General features: G+C 38.4%; 1 protein-coding gene across 5 annotated transcripts in view; it reads left to right on the plus strand.

Annotated features, from left to right (window-relative positions):
* Positions 1–2,434: 2,434 nt before the first annotated feature.
* ZDBF2 (zinc finger DBF-type containing 2) overlaps positions 2,435–20,853 on the plus strand; it is a 32,191-nt gene continuing 13,772 nt past the window's right edge. For 2 of the 5 annotated variants that reach the window (XM_086719437.1, XM_086719440.1), the window contains exons 1-5: positions 2,435–2,750; positions 7,372–7,424; positions 8,394–8,471; positions 9,640–9,744; positions 15,211–15,338. In XM_086719437.1, coding sequence (XP_086575563.1) covers positions 9,685–9,744; positions 15,211–15,338 — 188 coding nt within the window. In that variant the 5' untranslated portion in view covers positions 2,435–2,750; positions 7,372–7,424; positions 8,394–8,471; positions 9,640–9,684. The other 3 variants (XM_086719439.1, XM_086719438.1, XM_086719441.1) reach the window with 3 other exon arrangements.

The raw sequence follows: 20,853 nt of genomic DNA on the forward strand, positions 1-20,853 counted from the left end.
TATTAGTGAATGAGTTTAGCTCTATAATGGATTAATAAAGGATTGTGGGGATCTGAAAAAGTTTAAAGCTTAACCTTACAGATAATTAAGCTCTGCCAAAAAAAGTACCCATTGCCAGTAGACAGAAATGTAGTCTGGAAGGACTACTAACTGGATGCAGGATGAAACTTCTTTTAATTTTATATGATAGGGGCGCCAGGGTGGCTCATTTGGTTGAGTGCCTGACTCTTGATTTTGGCTCAGGTCATGATCCCAGGGTTCTAAGATTGGGCCTTTTGTGGGGGCTCTGCACTAGCATGGAACCTGCTTATGATTCTCTGTCTCTCTCCCTCTGCGCCACTCGTGCACAGTCTCTCTCTTTCTCTAAAAATAAGAAAAAAATTTTTATATGATAGTATCATGTTGAAAAAAAATGCTATCAACTAAAGTAAAACACGTTGATTTTTTGGTAATTTAGTGTTTTATTTCATACTTCGTGAAATAACCCTTTCAGACTTAGATTTATTATGTGTCAATCTTGTGTGTGCACATAAAGGGAGATGTAAGTAAAATTGGTTAAGGGGTTCCAAAATTTCTTTGCTTTCAAAACCCACCTTTTCTAAAAACACTTTTTGTATCAGTTGTTGATGGCTGTGGTTTTCCATACAGTATTGTCTTCTGGGCCACCAAAAGTGTTGGAGATGTATCGACTCCTAAGAGTGCCCTACTACTGAATCTAGGGTTGTTTTTTTTTTTTTTCCTCAATTCGCTGATTCTATTCCGAAGGCTTCCAGGCTGGCATTGTCTGATCTAACCAGAAGAGGTCAATGGGTAGTTTCCCGGTAACACATAGGATTCATTTTACTTCTTCAACGATTTTTTTTTGACTCAAACTTAGAGGGGTTGTAATTGACAAACCATACCATCAGAAATAATATCTGTCATTTCAGTGTGTGTGTGTGTGTGTGTGTGTGTGGCTTATTTAACTGTTTATTTGTAGGTTTCCAAAACGCATGAAGAACTAATGTTCTTGGTAAGGAACTCGGGTTTCTCAGAAGTCTAAGCTCTTTTAGCCAGTCCCATCTCTTTTTTATATGCTGTTAATTTCCTCCTTTAAGGGTTGTGGGTTTTATTAAACAATGCACTTAACTCAGTTGAAATAAGGACAATGTGAAAAGCCACATTCAATTTTCTATATGTGGAGGTGCTGACATCCAGGTTAATACAGCTACCTGGCCAGTAATATTAAGAGACCAGTTTGTAAAATGCATCTTGATTTCTGAGATGTTGAAGTGTGAAAAATGTGTGTCTTCGCATCTGTGAAATGCATTATGTCATGGTGGCTGGGTTAATGTATAATGGGTTTTCTTTCACCATTTCCAAGGTTGGGATGTACCTTAAAAGCTTGCCTTAAAAAAAATCAGTATACATATATATATATATTTTTTTGGTGTGTTAAAAAAATCTAAATAGCTGCAATAGCCCAGGTTTAAAGTCGGAGAAAGATGTAGGGGGCGAGGCAAGAGCTAAGTAATACACAAGAATGGAAACTGTGGAAGCAAAAGCAATGGTGAATTTAAAAAAAGGGACAAAGTCACAAGCTTATTAAAAAAATGTAATGACAATGACAACAATAGCCAAAGAACAAGGTAGCTCATTCTAAGATTATTGTTACCTAAAACATAAGCTCTTTAATCGGAGGCTCTCTCCACTTTAGGGATGCTCATTTTCCTTATGACAGATTTTAATGATATATTCAGTATTGTGATTGATTCCTTTTTGTGTCCCCCTCATTACAGTCAGCTGTTTTTGCACACCACCATATTCGCAGTGGGTGGTACAGAATACCATTGAATGACTGAGGGGATTTCGGTTAATATTCGTAACCCTTTCATGTGCAGGGGAGGTCTTTGAATACCTACCCTCCTTAAGCCTCAGTTGTCTCTTTTGTCAACTGGGAATAATAGGATTCCTAGTAAGATCCTCTGAAGGGTTGCTTTGAGGATGAAATGCAAGAGTACATATATAAACCTTAAACACAGTGCCTAGCACAAAGTAAGCGCTCATTAAACAGGAGCTTTTGTTTGCTGCAGCTCACTGCGGCAAACACACACGAACGGCGCAAACGCCGAGCCCTCTCAGCGGAATTTTCTTTTCGAGGTTCGTCTGTTGCTGGGAATTGACAAGCAATTTCCCCCTGGGCCCTCAAATGCTAAAACCTTCGTGTCTATCTCGCGTCCTAACTCCGCTGTGAGCCCAGTCATTTTGGTTAGAACAGGTTTGATTTTACAAGCTCCGGAGTGGGGCCCTGACCCCGGTGGAAGTGTTCGCTTTAAAAGATCTGCGGGAGGGGAGGGTTGGGGCGGGAGGAAGGGGGCTCCAGCGCCGGGGGGCGGGGGTGGGCAGGGGGCGGTGCGCGGCTCCTGCGTCAGAAGGGGCCCTGTTTTCGCACCTTCCCTGACGTCAAAGCTCAGTCAGGACTGCAGCGCTACGTTCCCGGTGGATGTCTACGTGGGCTGAGTCGTGACTCGGGGCCCGGGTCTTGCGAGTGACGCTCGCACTTCGCTCCTCGTCTCACACCGGCGGGAGAGGCCGGGGGGCTCCTCTGTGTGGCTCCGCGGGCTGCGGGCGGCAGGCAGCGGGCGGCCGCGGCGCCCTGGACGGCCCGGGGGGTCCGGGCACCGCCATGGAACCAGAATAGGAAGGGAGCGCGCCCACCGGTCCTCGGCCTGCGCCCAAGCCCGGGAGGAATCCGGGAGGCCTCCGCGGAGGTGAGAACCGCGCCGCAGAGCACCGTGGCGGCGGCGGCGGGCGCGGGCGGGGCGGGCCGAGCCGAGGCGGCGCGCAGCCGGGGCGACGCCCGCGGGCTCCGTGCGCGCGGCCGGGGGTGGGGCCTGCTCGCCTCGCGCCCCAGGCGCCTTCTTTCTCCCGAGGGACGGCCGGACCGCTCGCCCGGCTCCTGCACCCGCCTCGCAGGTCCTTCTCGGCTTCTCCCGTCCCCAGTCCCTTTCTGCCCGTCCTGCGGGAGCGGGGCCGGCGTCTCCGGGCCCGGATCGAGGTGGCTGGGGCGTGGGGTGGAGGTGGGGCGCAGGCTGCCCTGCGCTTCTGTCGGGGGCCCTGGGTCGGAGGGGCCCGCGGACGCGGCCTGGGGCTGGGAGGTGGAGAGGGGGCGGCTCGCGGAGGTCGGATTTGGGGCTTTGTACCCGCGGGGACTTGTAGGGGCACCTGTGGGGCCGAGATCCGAAGCCACCTGTCCACAAATCCCCTTCCCCCATTGCCCTGCGCTGTGTCCAGCTGTCCCCAGACCTAGGCCCTTATCAGCCTTTGGCGATTGGGATTTATTTTGGAAGCGTTATTTTTTTTTTTTGTGTTAACGATCGTTTTACTATCGTCGTGCAACAGTTGTGTAAATCTGCTCAGATTACGCCGTCGTTATTACGTGCTCTTTAGAAGGCCCTTTGCAGCTCCTAACATTATCCGACGCGATGATTTTGGCAGCGCGGGGAAGAAATGCATAACGAGATGCTGGCTGTTAAACGTCTTTAATCCCCAGAATAGAATTATATTTAATTTGTTTGACAGCAATTATATACTATCAGGAAAAAAATAAACCCACTGAAAAAGCCCTTATCAATCTTATCATCAAGGGAGTCAGTATTAACAATTTGGGGTACGTAAGTGCATATTCGTGTTACATAAAGGGGAATGCTAATGTAGTCTGCTTTTTTTGCTTAGTGCGTTGTGGTCATTTCTATATCAGTGCATAAACGTTTTTCTGCTGCCTTCTTAACGTGCACTGATTTGGACCCAGAGCCTGGAAGGCAAGAATTTTCTTCTTCTCCCTGCACTTTGGCCAGTGGCCAACGTTAGTAAAGAAAGTGGTTAGAGATTTGATAAAGTATCACCGCAATGGCCAAGGTATTGGATAGAAATAAGCTGAATTCAGGGTAACAGCCGTCTTCTGTATAATATTGTTTGTTTGGCTTAATAATGTGATGCAGTTTTTTCAGATTGCAGTTTTCACCCATTAGTGAATGTGAAATTAATTTTGTGGGTCATAACTAGCACTTACAAAAAACAAAAGAGGATAGCATGGTAAATACCAGAATGCATTACAGGTAATGAGGATATTTTGTAAGCTTTGTTTTAACTGCGTGTGTGTGTGGGCCAGTGCGTGCGTGGGGTGCATGCGCGTGAGGGCGCGTACATGTGTGATTGCGTGTGTGTGTGCGGGGTTGTGATATAAAATGTATTGCTTCCTCTGTGCTACGCTAATTAAGTTTGAAAATCACTAATCCAAGGTACTGTCAGCACTCATCTCAGAATGGGAGCAATGATGCAATTAAGCTAAACGTTAGTTTTACTCTTTTCTTTGGAATATGTGACAGTGTTTATTGCAACAAATTAGATCCCTAATTATTTGTTTTCACTTAATATTAAAACAATCAATTAGCATTCCTGAAATTACAGAGAGGAAGCATTTTATGGAAGTTAAGAGGTTAAGAGCATAAACTGCTCAGATTGACCTACAGTCAAATCCCAGCTACAGTGGTTATTGGTGTGTGACCTGGAACAAGATACTGCTTCTTTCTCAACCTCAGTTTCCTGATTTGTAAAGTGGGAGTTAACCGGGACACCAATTTCATAAGGGTGTTTGCTATTCAGATGGGATGATGCATATGAAACTGTTGACATAGTGCCTAGCCCAGATTGACTATTCACTAAAAGTTAGCTATTATTATTTTATTAAGACTGAATGGAGGATAATGCTTGTCACCAGAGGAAAGGCAGCATAAGCATAAGGTGGATAATCCAAACAAATGGGAAGTTGAAAATTAATGTTGTAAAGAAAGGGACACTGAATTAATAAGATGGTCTTTTTATTTCATTTAGCCATTGTTTTGTGACTGCTCCCCCGTTGTTTTCCTGTTGCTAGACAGATAATTTGGGTGATCTTACTCAATAAACCAAATGCCTTTGTATTGTCTTTTTATATTTAATATTAAGTTGGTGTCTGTCTTGTGTGACAGTTGAAAAATATTTCCCATAGGGATTCTGGATTTTGTTAGCTCTTATTTCAAAATACCGTGGTTTGGGAAACACGCACTACAACTCTGAACTCATTGCAACGATGTGTTTATCTCTGCAGCAGGTCCAGATCTCAGGTGTGCAAGAAATAGTCCCAAAAGAAAAATAGATGCAGTTTGAGACATATGTGCTGAAGTCACCTCAGGCAGTCTCAGAGATCTTTGTTCACTGCCTCAGATCGGTTTATGCTCTTTTAAGTGTTTCATAAACCAAAGAAATAGAGTCTGGGCATTGTCCTTTTTTAGAGCATTATTATTTTTATGAAAAATAATTTGAATGCTTTGCACTCAAAAAAAAAAAAGGCCATTGCAAGAGTACTTAATTGGGTGTGACAACTGTAAAAGTTTGGGGGAAATCTTAAACGTTAATCAAATGCTGCTCTCAGTTTTAGAAATGTCTTTAAGTTCTTGTTCTGTTTGAAAGGAACCAAAGTGGAAACTTGTTGATGGTAAATTATGGTGTGGTTTATGAAAATATGAAAAAAATATGACTTGGAACTCTAGCTGTCCTAGCCACAAAAAATCTCAATGAAACAAAAAAGCTTAACTTGACCTTAAATGAAACATGTATACATTCATATTTCTGAAGTTAGACAAAATACTAATTTATGTGTGTATCTATTTTTAAAATTCTCCTAATTTTTAAATAGCTAATTCACCGGCTGCTGGGTCTTGTCAGATAAGACAGCTTTTGTCTTACACTGATATGCAGTCATTAAAAATTCGGTTTTGGAATTATATATCCTATCATATAGGAGTGCTCATCATATATGGTTAAGTGAGAGTCAGCAGGCTATATAGAATAGACTATAGTACCATACCATTTTTGTAAACACATGTTTAGAACAAAGAATATATGATAAATATTAATGGTGGGTAGTGGGATTATGACTGATTTTAGTGGTCTTTATTTTTATAATTGTGCCATGGTATGTTTTATTTTCATAATAAAAATTAATAAAAGTAATATTTGAAAGAAAAAAATTACTGTGTGTTTTCCTAATTTGCAAGCATAAATGAGACTAAATCTTTGCTCTAAGGGATGCTGATTCTTTGAATTTGGATAATTTGGGTGCTAACTAATTCTCTAATATCCTAGAAAATGGTGCCGCATAGTTTAACTTACCCTGTGAAAAGCTCCTTTGAATAGGGAAGAACCACTGTTCCAGAATTTTCCTAAAGCTCCCTGCATATACTGCTTTCCAAAAAAACCCAAAAACAAACAAACAACAACAAAAACAAGCCCCACACTGTCTGAATATGTGGTCTAAATTCTTAAGTTTTCTTTTAACTACGATCATGTTGAAGCCGAATCTACGTTTCTTGCTTTATTGCCCCTTAAATTTTTAAATGAAGTCTTGGCTCCAGCTTTAACTTGTCAGTTTACTGTCTCTAAAGGTACTTTTGCTTTCTTACTTTTGTACTTTTGCTTTTTTGTTACTTGGAACATCTTTTCCTGATCTTTATTTAAGTACACCCTACCCATTTTCCAATGTCCAGTTAAAAAGCTATATCCGTTGTGACATTTTGGCACTTACTGTTTGTGCTTAGGCATTTCTCAGACACCACCTGGTATTTTTACATTCGCTTCCTAGTGCCATTTTAAACTTCTTGAGAGCAAGAAAGCTTGTCTATTTCTATCCTTTAAAGCTTCCAGCATCTGCACAGGGTAGGTGCTAAGTATTTATTCTTTGATTATACAGTGCTGTCACAGCCTCTTTTGAACCAAATTGTTGGAGTTTTTGGTTAACCAATGATCCTGGGTAAGGGTCATCAACACTTTGCCAACAACAATGTGGAAGAATAAACAAGATTGATAATTTGGCCTAATTGTCAGTTGATAGGTGATAAAGAATTGACAGTGTTTTTCACCGAAAGTAACATAAGAACCGAGTTGTGTCGTTCGTCCAGGATCCACACTTAATTCCATGTAAATATTTCTTTCAAAGATTTCCTATAAAGCTCATATGGGTTTATAGCATCGTGTTCTTACCCTCACCAGAGATCCAGTTTATTTTCCATCTGCTGTTCCTGGAACCCAAAGATCTGAAATACTCGATGGTGGGTTATATGGGTGGGCCATGACAATTGCTCTGCCCCAGAACATCTTAGGAGGTCATGTGGGAGTCTATGAGTCACAGTATGTAAAGTGCTTTGTGTTAAAGAGTTAGTATTTTTTTCTCCCATTGAAACATAATTGGGTTACTTTTCAAACTTATCTATGACTTGGGGATAGTTACTTGGCCTGTGGTAGACACTTAGGGGGCTGATCTTTTTTTTTTTTTTCAATTGTTTTAATTTACAGATGTTTTCCAGGACTAATGCAACTGATGAAATACCTGCCCTTTTCTGCTCAAGGTAAGTGACTTGTTACTTTATGAAAATACCAGGTACCAGTAGAATTCAGAATTGGAATAAAAAGACCCATTCAGTCATGAAAAGTAATATAATCCCAGGCCCCAAAGAGATGATCCCTTTAGTAAGTAAGAATTTTATTAGTATGTAAAAAATGATGACTTATGTTACTGCTTCAGCCTGCCTCAGAATCACCTTAGAGCATTTTAAATATGCATAATAGGCATGTGCCTGGCTCCCCACCAGGCGGTTTTGATTTAGTCAGTTTTTGAGGTGGGGTTCCTAGCATGCAAAGTTTGAAAAGTGCCAATCAGATGCTTCAGAGTCATGGCGGCTCACTGTCTCACTGGCATGTATGTGACACGAGATGACAGAAATGTAGATAATCATGGCATGGGAATTAAAGGCTGTATGTGTCAAAGATCAAAAAAAATTATAAAGAATTTCAATTTTGTGTGTGTGTGTGTAACATTAGACTAATACTTTCATTTTGCCTTTCATTCAATGATTGTTTTAAATACATTTCGAATTTTTTTTTTTTACATTTATTTATTTTTGAGAGACAGAGAAAGATAAAGCACAAGTTGGGGAGGGGGCAGAGAGAGAGAGAGGGAGACACAGAATCCGAAGCAGGCTCCAGGCTCTGAGCTGTCAGCACAGAGCCCGATGCGGGGCTTCAACTCAAATCATGAGATCATGACCTGAGCTGAAGTCAGACGCTTAACCTACTGACCCACCCAGGCGCCCCCGTTTTAAATATATTTTGAATAAAGCACTAGAAAATTTGTTATTTTATGATTTTCAAAGTTCAGGTTTAGGCCCTAGGGTTCTCTCAGCTTGAAAATTGGCTATATCTATACACACAGCTTAAAGCTTGTTTCATTTTGTTGCTTCAGGTTAATAAATGAAGTAAAATAATGGAAAAAAGACCAAATTTTAAATAAGTCATTTTTTATATATTCTCTATTTCAGAGGCTGGTGTAATTGATTTATTTTCCCAGTAAGTGTGGAAGCCAGAAAGTCAAAGTTTGTCGTAATAAAAAGTAACAGGTGAGTGCATGTTACAATAGCATTTTGATTTAATAAAGCTCTTCTGTTCTCATTGATTTTCAGGCTTGACTTCATTTCTAAATATTGATTTTAATGAGTAAACTTTTTGTATTGCAGGATCATCTTATCAGAAATATTCTACACATTATAGGATCATTCTGTTACATATTCAACAGACAAGAATGTTTAAAATAATTCGAATTAAAACTTGATGAAATTATTTCTTAAAATTCTGTTTTCATCTTAACAAAACAGCAAAAACCTTAAAATTGTATTGAATTATTATTTAAAATAATCATTAACTGTAAACACTTTGTGTCAGTGAGTAAATAGTTGTGTATCAGAATTACTTGGGAAATGAAAAAAATTCTGAATTCTAGGCTGTCTCAGCCCTACTAAATCAGAATTTTGGGGAATGATTGTGCTATTCAGCCTGGGTTGGGAACCACTGCAGTAGGTAATGTTGAAGGATGATAGTTTCAAGGCGGTAGAAACTTGGAGACTTTTTTTATTTGTAGAGAGATCTCATTGCACCAACTGGAAGAAATTCCTCATATTTATTTGGTTTATGTAGTTGTCAGGAGAAAAGTGTCTTGTGTTTCAGACCCAAATTAGTTATTTTGATTTTTAGTAGTTCTGTCAGGTAATTTATCTTAAAATCTGCACCTTTGTGGATTAAGCAGAAAATACATGCATCTTTACTCTCGTGACGGAAGTAGATGTTAGGTATAACAATGAGAATTCATGTAACGTCAGATTTTATGTAGGAACACAATGGGAAAATTACTGAGCCTCATTCGCATATAGTGAATATGCTATAACAACAACACAGAGGTAGGAATTTGTCTTTATGGATTGAGTACTGAACCAATTCCTAATAACTGTAACAAGTTATCAGAAAATTGATAAAAAATTGAGTCCAGCCTCCACCTATCAACAACACACCCCTTTTTTGGAAGGTGCACAACTCTCCCCCTCTCCTCCAGGCTCACTGATCGACTCAGTAGCTTTTGGCAGACTTATCTAATTTCATAATTATTCAAAATAAGGGTGCATCGTACGCAAGAATGAATTTCTGTTCTCTGATATTACCAAGGGTATTTTCCTCAGGGTAGTAAGGACTTAACTGTTTGTTTGTTTTTTTCTTCCCGTTTTTTCTTTTTTCCAGTTGGAGTATTCCCGGACAGTAGCCACTTGACTTTGGTTATTCAGCATGCAGAACAGACAGGGGTACTGCAGCTATTGCTGTGTGCGCTATAATAACCTGGAACAGGTGAGAGGATCCTGTTAATAAACAGTTATACCTCAAAGGACCTAGTCATGCATTTTATTAAACTCATTTATTCACCCGAACAGATTGTTGTGAATCTTCTAATTGGTAGACACCATTTAAAGGTCTCAGGATATAGCCAGGGACAAATCTACGTCCCTTTTGTAGTATAGTAAGACAGAAAATAAATAATCATATAAACTTAATACATGATAAGTCAGATTATGATAAATGTTATGAGAAAAATAAAATAGAGAAGGGAGTGCACTTTCAGGTGGGGCTGCCAGATAAGGTTAAGGAGTGACATTTGAGTTGAGATTTCAATGAAGTTTGGGATCCAGGCTGCCTTATATCTGGGGGAAGAATTTCTAGGTAGAGGGAGGAGAGAGTAAAGACAGAGACCCCAAGGTAGAGGGGTGGTTGGCGTGCTGGTTAGAAGCCAGGAGCCGATGAGGCCAGAGTGCTAGTAAGGTGGAGGGCGGGTGTGAAGTGATAGGTGAAGAATCTAGAGAATTAGATGCTGTAAGACATTGTAGAATAAGGTAAGGACTTAGAAGATTATGCTTCCATGCGCAAATGTTTTAGATGTTGCTATAGTTTAGATTTTTTTCCCCTCCTCTTGTTGCTTGTGTTTTTGGGGTTGTAAAAGATTGCTGGGTCCAAGGTCATGAACAGTTATGCCCTGTATTTTCCTCTAAGAATTTTATAGTTTTTGTTCTTACATTTAGGTCTCTGATTCATTTTCAGTTAATTTTTTTATATGTTGTGATTTTAATTCCCTCCTAGAAGCCCTGTCTCCAAATACAGTCACATTGAAAGTTAGAACTTCAACATAGGAGTTTGGGGCCTGGGGGACACAATTCAGTCTGTAGCAATTAATATTGATTGAGTTTTAGCTATTAAGCCAATTTTATATCCCTGGGCTAAATCCCACTTGGTCATGGTGCTTAGTCCTTCTGTATGTTCCTGGATTTGGCTTGCCAGTATTTTGTTGAGGATTTTTGCGTCTATTTCGTAAGAAATATTGTCTGTAGCTTTCTTTTCTTGTGATGTTTTTGGTTTCAGAACTCGGGTGATGCTGGCTTCAGAGAATGAATTGAGTAGTGTCCCTTTCTTTTTGTTGGAAGAGTTTGGGAAGAATTGTATATGGACGTTTTGAAATCAGTATTCATAGTAATAGTAGCTGTAGGTCTTCTGAACAGAATTGTTCATTTGGAAGAGCCTCAAGGTTTTCTTCAGGGTCTGAGCTGTGGAATTGTGTCATAGGTGAAGGAGTAATATAAGGAAGCTCTGGTCCTGTTAGTCTATACTATTCTATCTTAAGTGATATCTAAGACACGTTTGTCCTACGTAAAAATTCTGCTGTTCAGTGGCATTTGTTTTGTTTAGTTATCAACAGTCATCATTTAAATTCATACTAAGGAAAAGTTATTATGATTTCCACATCTCTGCCTTTTAACAGAAAAAAACTTTCTACTGCTGGTTATAAACACGAGGCGGCAGATAATAAATCTCAAGGCTGTCTTTAGTGTTTCTGTCATGATCGATAAAATGATGCCATTACTTGACTTGGATGATTACTTGTTGAACTTTTGATACTACTAAAACATTGAATCTTTAACTACAAGTTCTATTCAGTAAGCATTCGGTATAACTTTTTGCCAAAGGTTTAAAATAATTTTTAGACATTTGGATACTCATGTACTAAGCAGGCACTTTAAAAGACTGTTGAAGGGGTACCTGGGTGGCTCAGTTGGTTAAGTGAAGGACTCTTGGTTTCGGCTCAGGTGGTGATCTCATGGTTTATGGGATGGAGCCCCATGTTGCGCTCTGTGCTGACATCACAGAGCCTGCTTGGGATGCTCTCTCTGTCTGCCCCTCCCCTGCTTGCTTGTGTGTGCGCGCTCTCTCTCTCAAATAAGACTTAAAAAAAGACCCTGTTCATGACAGCTGAAGTAATTTGCACTAAGTACAAAGTCTTAAATAAATAGATAAATTTCATGGCTTTGGAGAACTCTAAAGGCAGTGGAGAAATAGAGGACCCAGGTGTAGCTGAAGATTCAACAGAAACAATGGAAACCCAAAGAAAGAAAACAACTACCAATTTAGTATTCGATGCTTAATAAATATATCCTTGAAAAAAAAGGTGAAATAGAAATATTTTCAGAAAACGAAAATTAAGGGAATTTACTGGCAACAGACCCTGACTGAAGGAAATACTAAAAAGAGTTCTTCAGACAGAAGGAAAATGATTTCAATTGGAAGCTTAGAGATACGGGTAGTCAGGAAGATCAGTGGAAAGGTAGCAGGTGATTTAAATGAATGATATCTTGTGGCATTGACAACGATGACATATAAACTGGAAGGAAAGTAAATCGAGTAAATTCCTTGCTTAAGAAGAGAGTAAAAGTAGCAAGTGATTTTAGATCTTGGTAGGTCAGGGTTGCTTGTGATAATCTGTTACCACTAACAGACTAGAAAAAGAGCCTGGCCTATAACTACCTACCAACTTAACAGAAGTGGAGAACTTGGAATAATAAAAAGTGGTCCACAAGAAGGAAAGAAAGAAGAGACATAGGGACATCGCATAGGCAGGAGTAATGAAAACAGTTTTAAAAATAAAAACAAAGATTAAATCCAAATGCATCAGTACTCTATTAAGTAATAGACTTGATGCTTGAATTAAACTATTCAATATTTTATCGGAGGTTCTAGCAAGGGAAATAAAGAGAAAGAAAATGATACATATTAGATAAAAAGAAACAAAACTGTGATTGTACCTTGCACAAAGTGTGATTGTAGATGTAGAAAACCTAAAGATATCTAGGTAAACTATTAGAATTGATAAGTGAGTTTAATAAGCTTGTTGGGCAACATAAAAAGAAATTGTATTTTTATATCTAACAGCATACAGAAAATGAGATCTAAAAAAGGTATTTAATAATAGCATCAAAGAACATGAACTCCTTAGGAATAAATATAACAAAATATGTATAAGGTTTTTATGTAGAAAACCATAAACACTGAGAGAAATATAAGAAAAATTAAATAATTGGTGTGATATACCAATCGGAAAAATCAATATTGTAACCATGTCAGTTTTCCCCAAACATATATATTGATTTAATGAAATTCCAAACAAAATTCTGGGAAAGTTTTTTTTTTAAGAATGTATTTTTAAGTAGTCTCCACACCCAACAAGGGGCTTGAACTCTCAACTCCGAGATCAAGAGTCAAATATTCCACCAACTGAGTGAGCCAGGCACCCCTAGAAGAGTTGTTTGTAATGAAAATTAAGCCAGTTCTAAAAATATGTATGCACATGCAAAAGGCTAGGAAAAACCAGGATAATCTTATAGAAGAACAAAGTCAGGAGGCTTCGTGTACCAGGTATCAAAATTTATTACTAAACTACAATCATTAAATTTTTTTTTTTTAACGTTTATTTATTTTTGAGACAGAGAGAGACAGAGCATGAACGGGGGAGGGTCACAGAGAGAGGGAGACACAGAATCTGAAACAGGCTCCAGGCTCTGAGCTGTCAGCACAGAGCCCGACGCGGGGCTCGAACTCACAGACCATGAGATCATGACCTGAGCCGAAGTCGGACACTTAACTGACCAAGCCACCCAGGCGCCCCTAAACTACAGTCATTAAGACAGCGATGCAAAGTTAGAAAGACCATGGAAGGAAACCAAAAACTCTAGAAACCGACACATACATGGATATTTGATTTGTGACAAATATGGCCGTAAAGAAAGGTGAGGACAGGACTTTCTTCCATAAATGGTACTGAGTCAGTTGGATAGCCATATGGAGAAGAAATGAAACTCTATTACTAAATCATCCTGGATACAAATGCCAATTTCAAGTAGATTGTAGATGTACATATTACAGGTAAAAACAACAAGACTTTTAGAAATAAACAGAAAATCTTTATGATTCTGAGTTAGGGAGGGATATCCTAAACTAGTAACAAAAAGCACTGAAAAAGAAAAAAATTGGTAAATGGACTGCAGTGAAGTTAAGAAACAATGGGGGATGATTAAGAAGGTGGAGAGGTATCCTGTAACTATTGCTGGGAAAGCTGTGGATTTACTCTGCATGTGTGTGTGTGCTCACAAAAATAAACTTTATGAACCCTCTGCCCCCAAAAGAAAAAGTGAAAAGATAAGCCATTGAGAGAAGGATGATATTTGAAACACATATAATTGAACAAAGAGTTCATGTTGAGAATAAATAATTTTTACACTTCGTTAAAAAAAAAAAGAACATGCATTTGGAAGACAGGAAGAGACTTGAACAGACACATCATGAAGGAAGATATCCAGGTCACCACTAAAAACGAAAAGCTATCACAAAAATTGCAAAGTAAAGCAACAGTGATAACAACATTAAACCCGTTCTACAGTAGCTAAAATTAAAGAGACAATGGCAAGTGTTGATGAGGAAATGGAGGGATGAAAACCATGACACGTTGCTGATGAGGGTACAGATCGGTATAGCTGCTTTGGAAGACATCAGTGCAGAGCCTGATGTGGGCTTGATCCCGTGGTGAGTTCATGACCTGAGCTGAAATCAAGAGCCAGATGCTTAACTGACTGAGCCACCCAGACACCCCAAGAGAGTGATTCAACTCTCTTCTCTTTTTTAATAGATTTTTATTATAAAGATATTTGCTTGGGAAAAATACAAGAATTTATTTATTTTTTATTAAAAAACATTTTTTTTTAATGTTTATTATTTGAGAAAGAGCAAACAGGGGAGGGGCAAAGAGATAGGGAGACACAGAATTGGAAGCAGGCTCCAGGCTCTGAGATGCCAGCATAGAGCTTGACGCGGGGCTCGAACCCACAGACTGCGAGATCATGACCTGAGCTGAAGCTGGCCACCCAACCAAGCCACCCAGGCGCCCCCAAAAATAAGAATTTATAAGAAAAAATTTAAAATTACCTCTAAGTGTACCTCACAGATGTTAATGATTTTAAAATTTTGGTTTATTTTCTTCCATTAACTTGTCTATACCTTTTAAAACTATAGTTTCAGGTAAAAGCATACATGTAATTTTTGCATCTTCCATTTTTCTTCTAATATGTAACATTCCTCCATGTTACTTAAAATTCTTTGTATTATTTTAGGTAGCTGTACAGTATTACATCTTAGGGTATAATTTAAATATTTTACTGTTAGACATTTTGGAGATTTCCCGTTTTTTGTTGTTAAGCTTGTTTTTGTAAAAATCGTCCACATTTAAGATGATTTCCTTAGGACAGATTTAGAGAAATGTAATTATTATATTGAAGGGAAAGGTCCTTGTATGATTTTTAGATGCATATTTTAGAATTGCTCTATAGAATGTTCATGTCAATTTATACTTCTACCAGGAGTATATAAACGAATCCATTTGTGAAACTCACTACTAATGAGTATTACCTGTGTAAAACTATTCAGTTTTTTTTTTTTTAATAGCATATGTCCAGTGCTCAGCACAGATACTTGACTACACAGAATCGACAGCGGATGGGTACCACTAGTTTGATGGAACGTTTCTTGCAGGATGTACTCCGGCACCACCCATATCATTCTCAAGAAAGCAGGTAAAGTAGCTGAGTGGGACCATATTAGTCCGCAGTTACTGTATGTTACAGTAGATGTTTGTGTTAACTTTCTAGTACTTCTTAAAGTAAATCTTTTAATTAAGGAATATACAGTGAGATTTTTATCTAGTAACTTCTTTTTGCAATTCTTTAAAAATTTTTCCTAGCTTAAATAAGCAATTTCACTGTAAAAGGTATGGACTACACCATACTTTTCTCTAAATAAATGTCTTAGGCCAATAAATAATTCTATATTAAGGCATTCTATTAAGGATGTCATAGGATTAAGCTGGGGAAAAGGTGGGGGCAAAAATAGCTTTTAATTTTTTGTAACGTGTGTTTACTTTTGAGAGAGAAAGTAAAAGCGAGAGTGAGAGAAACTGAGCACAAGCAGGGGAGGGGCAGAGAGGGAAGGAGATACAGAATCTGAAGCAGGCTGCATGTTCTGAGCTGTCAGCATAGAGCCTGATGTGGGGCTCGAACCTACGAACCGAACCGTGAGATCATGACCTGAGCTGAAGTTGGATGCTTAACTGACTGAGCCACCCAGGCGACCCAATGCTTACTTTCAAAAGATTAGTAACAGACAACGTGGTGACAGTAATGGAGAGTAAGGGTGGTCTAAGTAAAAACTAAGTCTGTTCCACTTTAATTGAACTATTTGCTAACTCAATAGAAGAGACCTCAAATAGAATTGGCTTTTTAATGATCTGTCAGTATCTTGAGAGCTTGTATCAATTTTGATTGAAATTTTAATAAAAATAAATTTTTTGGTAACATTGAAGAGTTAAAGGAAAACATTGGTAGAAGGTTGGACTAAATAGTGTGGTGAGTTTGCAGCTACAGCTGTATGAGAAAGCAAAATAGATTATTAGCACATCTGTGCAGAATTAATTGTTGAGATAGTGACCAGCAGTTTCTAGAAAAAGGGTAAACTTGAATGCTTTGCAGATCACAACCTGGAATTTAGCGAATGATGAAAAGTTTAAATGGGGACATTTTTTTTTTTTTCAACGTTTATTTATTTTTGGGACAGAGAGAGACAGAGCATGAACAGGGGAGGGGCAGAGAGAGAGGGAGACACAGAATCGGAAACAGGCTCCAGGCTCTGAGCCATCAGCCCAGAGCCCGACGCGGGGCTCAAACTCACGGACCGCGAGATCGTGACCTGGCTGAAGTCGGACGCTTAACCGACTGCGCCACCCAGGCGCCCCTAAATGGGGACATTTTTAAAAAATGTTATTTTTTAGCCGTTGGAAAGATGATCTTGTGGTGAGTATAAATTTCCAGTTTATAGCTTGTATAAGCAGTGCTTCAACACACATATTTGTACATGCAGCTATTTCTGTGGTGTGCATTTCTAGAACTTGAACTTCTGGGCTAAAGTTTCTGGACCTTAAAAAGTACATAATTTTTTTTATTATTTAACCTTTCGTTTTGGAGTTATTTCAGGCTTACAAAAAAGTGCAAAACTGGTACAAGGAATTCTTGTATAACTTTCACCTGACTTCTTCAGATGTTAAATCTAAAATAGTCACATCACAGTGATCAAATCCATGGAATTACATCGGTGCTATACTATTTGTAGACAAAATCTTACTCAGATTTTGTCAGTTGTCTTTCTAATGTCCTTTATTTTGGGACCAGGATTCAGTCCAGGAGCACATATGGCATTTAGTTGTTCCATCTCCTTAGACTCCCTGAATCATGAACAGTTGCTTAGTCTTTTGCTTTCAAGACTTGGACACTGCTGGCCACTTATTTTGTATGATGTCCCTACATTGGGGTATGCCTGACATTTTCTCATGATTAAACTTAGGTTATGCGTGTGGGAGAAGAACAAATTATAGTTGATGTGCCCTTCTCAATGTATCCAGAGACCCATGATGTTGCCATGTCTCATGGCTGGTGATGTTAACTTGGATCACTTAATTTTAAGGTGGCTTCTCTACTGTAATGTTCCTGTTTTCCCCATTATAATTAATGACAAGGACTTTGAGACTATGTAAATAAATATCCTGTTTCTCATTGTACTTCCACTCGCTTGTATTAAACATTGATTGATGATTCTTCCCTGAAACAGTTATTACATGTATTAATCAGAATTCTACCTTTATAAAGAAGGGCTTTCTGGTTGTCTCACTTATTTATTGAGTTATCTGTTTATATCATTATAAACTCATGGATATGTCTTTTGTGGGTTTTAATCCTTTACTATTAATTTATTTTGTTGCTCCAGGTGTGTGTGTGTGTGTGTGTGTGTGTGTGTGTGTGTGTAAATTTAAAAATCTTGAGACACTTCCTAGAAGGCTATGCCAATTTATATGCAATTTATATTATATACATATTCATAGTTGTCTATGAGAAAGCTCATTTCTTATCACTCTTGCCAACACTGGGATTAGCAACTTTTACCCCCCTAACATAACAGGCCAAAACCATGTGTCCCTTAATTAGCCTTTATTTACTTACGAATAAAATAGATCATCTCTCTATATATGTTTATTAGCCATATGTTTATTTTATGAATTGTTTGTAGATTTGCCTGTTTTTCTATTGAGTTATTTGTATATTTTGGATTTGGATGCAATATTTATAGATAATAGTCCTTTGTATCTTAAATAGGTTGATTATTTTCTCAAAATCTGTCCAGTGTCTTTCATCTGTGTGTATTGTCTTTTACTATATAGAAATTAAACATTTTGGCATAATTCGATACAAGGGGACTTTTCCTTTATGGCTTCTTTCATGACTTTTCCTTCATGTCCTTATTTCTACTTTTAAATATTAAAAAAAATTTTTTTAATGTTTATTTTTGAGAGAGACAGAGATAGAATGCAAGTGGGTTGGGGCAGAGAGAGAGGGAGACACAGAATCTGAAGCAGGCTCCAGGCTCCGAGCCATCAGCACGGAGCCTGACGCGGGGCTCAAACTCACAAACCGTGAGATCATGACCTGAGCCGAAGTCGGATGCTCAACGGACTGAGCCACGCAGGCGCCACTACTTTTAAATATTTTTAATTTTCCTGGAATTTGTTTTTATACGTGGTGTGAGGTAGGGCTTATTATTATTATTTTTTATAAACATATATTATCTCCACTGATAAAATGTCACATTAGGGCCACCTGGCTGGCTCAGTTGGTAGAGCACGGGACTCTTGATCTCCAGTTGTGAGTTCAAGCCCCACATTGGGTGTGCAGATTACTTTAAAAACAAAAAAATGTCAACGGTAACATAAGCTAAATTCCTGTATTTTTGTATCTATATATCTGATTTTGAATTCCATTTTCTTACCTTGAGGTTTTTTAATCTCATGTAACATATTATGTTTATAAGCATTCTTGAATTACAGAGTTTGCTTTTTAAAGTTTCTTCTCTCTTCCCCTCTTATCTAGACATTGCAGGTTTTTGTATTATTTTAGCCTTCTTGAAAATCAGCTCTTGGTTTGTTTTTGTTTTCTATTTATTGGTTTTTCTTTTTCTTGTTTCCTCAGATTTCCTAGGTTGGGGGGGGAGTTTGGTTATTTTTTTGTTTTTTTTTTTTTAAGTTTTTTTTTATTATTAAGTTTATTTATTTTGATAGAGAACGAGCGAGCACAAGCGGGGGAGGGACAGAGAGGAGAGACAGAATCCCAGTGTGGAGCCCTTTGTGGGGCTAGAACTCACAAACCGTGAGATCATGACCTGAGCCAAGATCAAGAGTGAGAGGCTTGAACTGTGCCACCCAGGTGTCCTGGTTATTTTTTCTGTCTTCCTGAATTAATTGCTCATTTAATTCATTTGTGTCTACCAAATCCTTTATTAGTGGAAGATTTAAAAGTGTGAGGTTTCCATTTTGATCACATTTCATAGATTTGATATATAGTTTTTAAATTTTATTTATAGATTTCAGAAACGTAGCACAAGAGTTACGTAAAAGGGGTTTTGAATCTTTAACGGTTAGGTTTTTAGAGGGCTTTTTGGTGTAAAATGAGTTTAAAATGAGTAGAAATGTAGATTGTGGTTTAGTTGTTAATTTTGAGCATGTGCAAATACAGTTGTAAATCAAAGCATCTAGATGGTGAACCCTATAACTTTTGGGATTTTGCCTGATTGTTTGATTTTATGATACTGCCTTCCTCTTGTTTGCCAAATGTTACAAGATTAATTTTATTTTCAGATTGTTGTGACAGTCTTTAAGACAAATACATGGGGATGGTCTTCAGGGGTTCTGAGAAACTAGGGTTAAGTGGCATTTCTCCTGCAGTTTTATTGATGAGAATTCAGAAGTATGAACAGTTTTGGAATTTTTTTGCCCCGTCATATGCTTCTGATATCTGGGTTAACTTTTTAATTTTACAAGTACCAAAAAAATATGTTATTTTAGTGTTAATCATGGTAAATTTTCAGGGGAAAGAAATCATGATATTTATGATATGTTAAAAAAAAGTTGTGGGGCACCTGGCTGGCTCATTCAGTGGAGCATGTGGCTCTTGATCTGGGGGTTGTGCGTTTGAGCCCCACGTTGGTTGTGGAGATTACTTAAAAATAAAAAAGCTTTAAAAAAAAGTTGCATGTGACTGACACGTATATACATTTCTCTTAGATGATTGAGGCATCTCGCAAATATAAAAATATTTAATAAAGGTACCTTTTAGGTGTTAATGTATTTTTAAAAACTTATTTTTAATAGACTACATTTTAGGACAGTTTTAGATCAACAGAACACTTGAGAAGGTAGTACACAGAGTTCCTGTATACCTTCCCCATCTAGTTTCCATGTTACTAACAACTTAACACTGGTATGGTACACTTGTTACAATTAATGGACTCGTATTAATACATTAAGTTCTGTAGTTTATTCGGTATTCTTAGTTTTTACCTAATGTCTTTTCCTGTTTCAAGATCCCACCTAGGATAACCATGTTCCATCATGTTGTCATGTCTCCTTAGACTCCTCTTGGCATTTTTAATTTTAATAGACATTGCCAGATTGTTGTTCATAGAGATTAAACTAACCTATACCTCTACTAACAATGTATTAAAGTGCCCCTGTCATGACACCCTTGCCAAAACAATGTGTTGCTATAAACACTGGGGTGCTTGTAGCCCTTTGGATTAGTACTTTTGTATTCTTTGGGTAAGTACCTAGTAGTGCAGTTGCTGGATCCTAGGGTAGTTCTGTTTTTAACTTTCTCCATACTGTTTTCCCAGAGTGGCTGCACCAGTTTGCACTCCCACCAACGGAGCAAGAGAGTTCCCCTTTCTCTGCATCCTCGCCAACACATTTCATTTCTTGTGTTGTTGATTTTAAGCCACTCTGACAGGTGTGAGGTGATATCTCATTGTAGGTTTTTGATTTGTAGTTCCCCGATAATAAGTATCTTTTTGTGTGTCTGTTCACCATCTGTAATGTCTTTGGAAAAATGTCTGTTCCTGTCTTCTGTCTTTTTTTTTTTTTCCCAATCGGATTGTTTGTTTTTGGTGTGTTGAGTTGTAGAAGTTCTTTATATATTTTGGATACTAATCCTTTAT

The sequence above is a fragment of the Puma concolor genome, chromosome C1 (genome assembly GCF_028749965.1).
Source record: "Puma concolor isolate L17-30 chromosome C1, mPumCon1.1.hap2, whole genome shotgun sequence".
Classification (NCBI taxonomy): domain Eukaryota; kingdom Metazoa; phylum Chordata; class Mammalia; order Carnivora; family Felidae; genus Puma; species Puma concolor.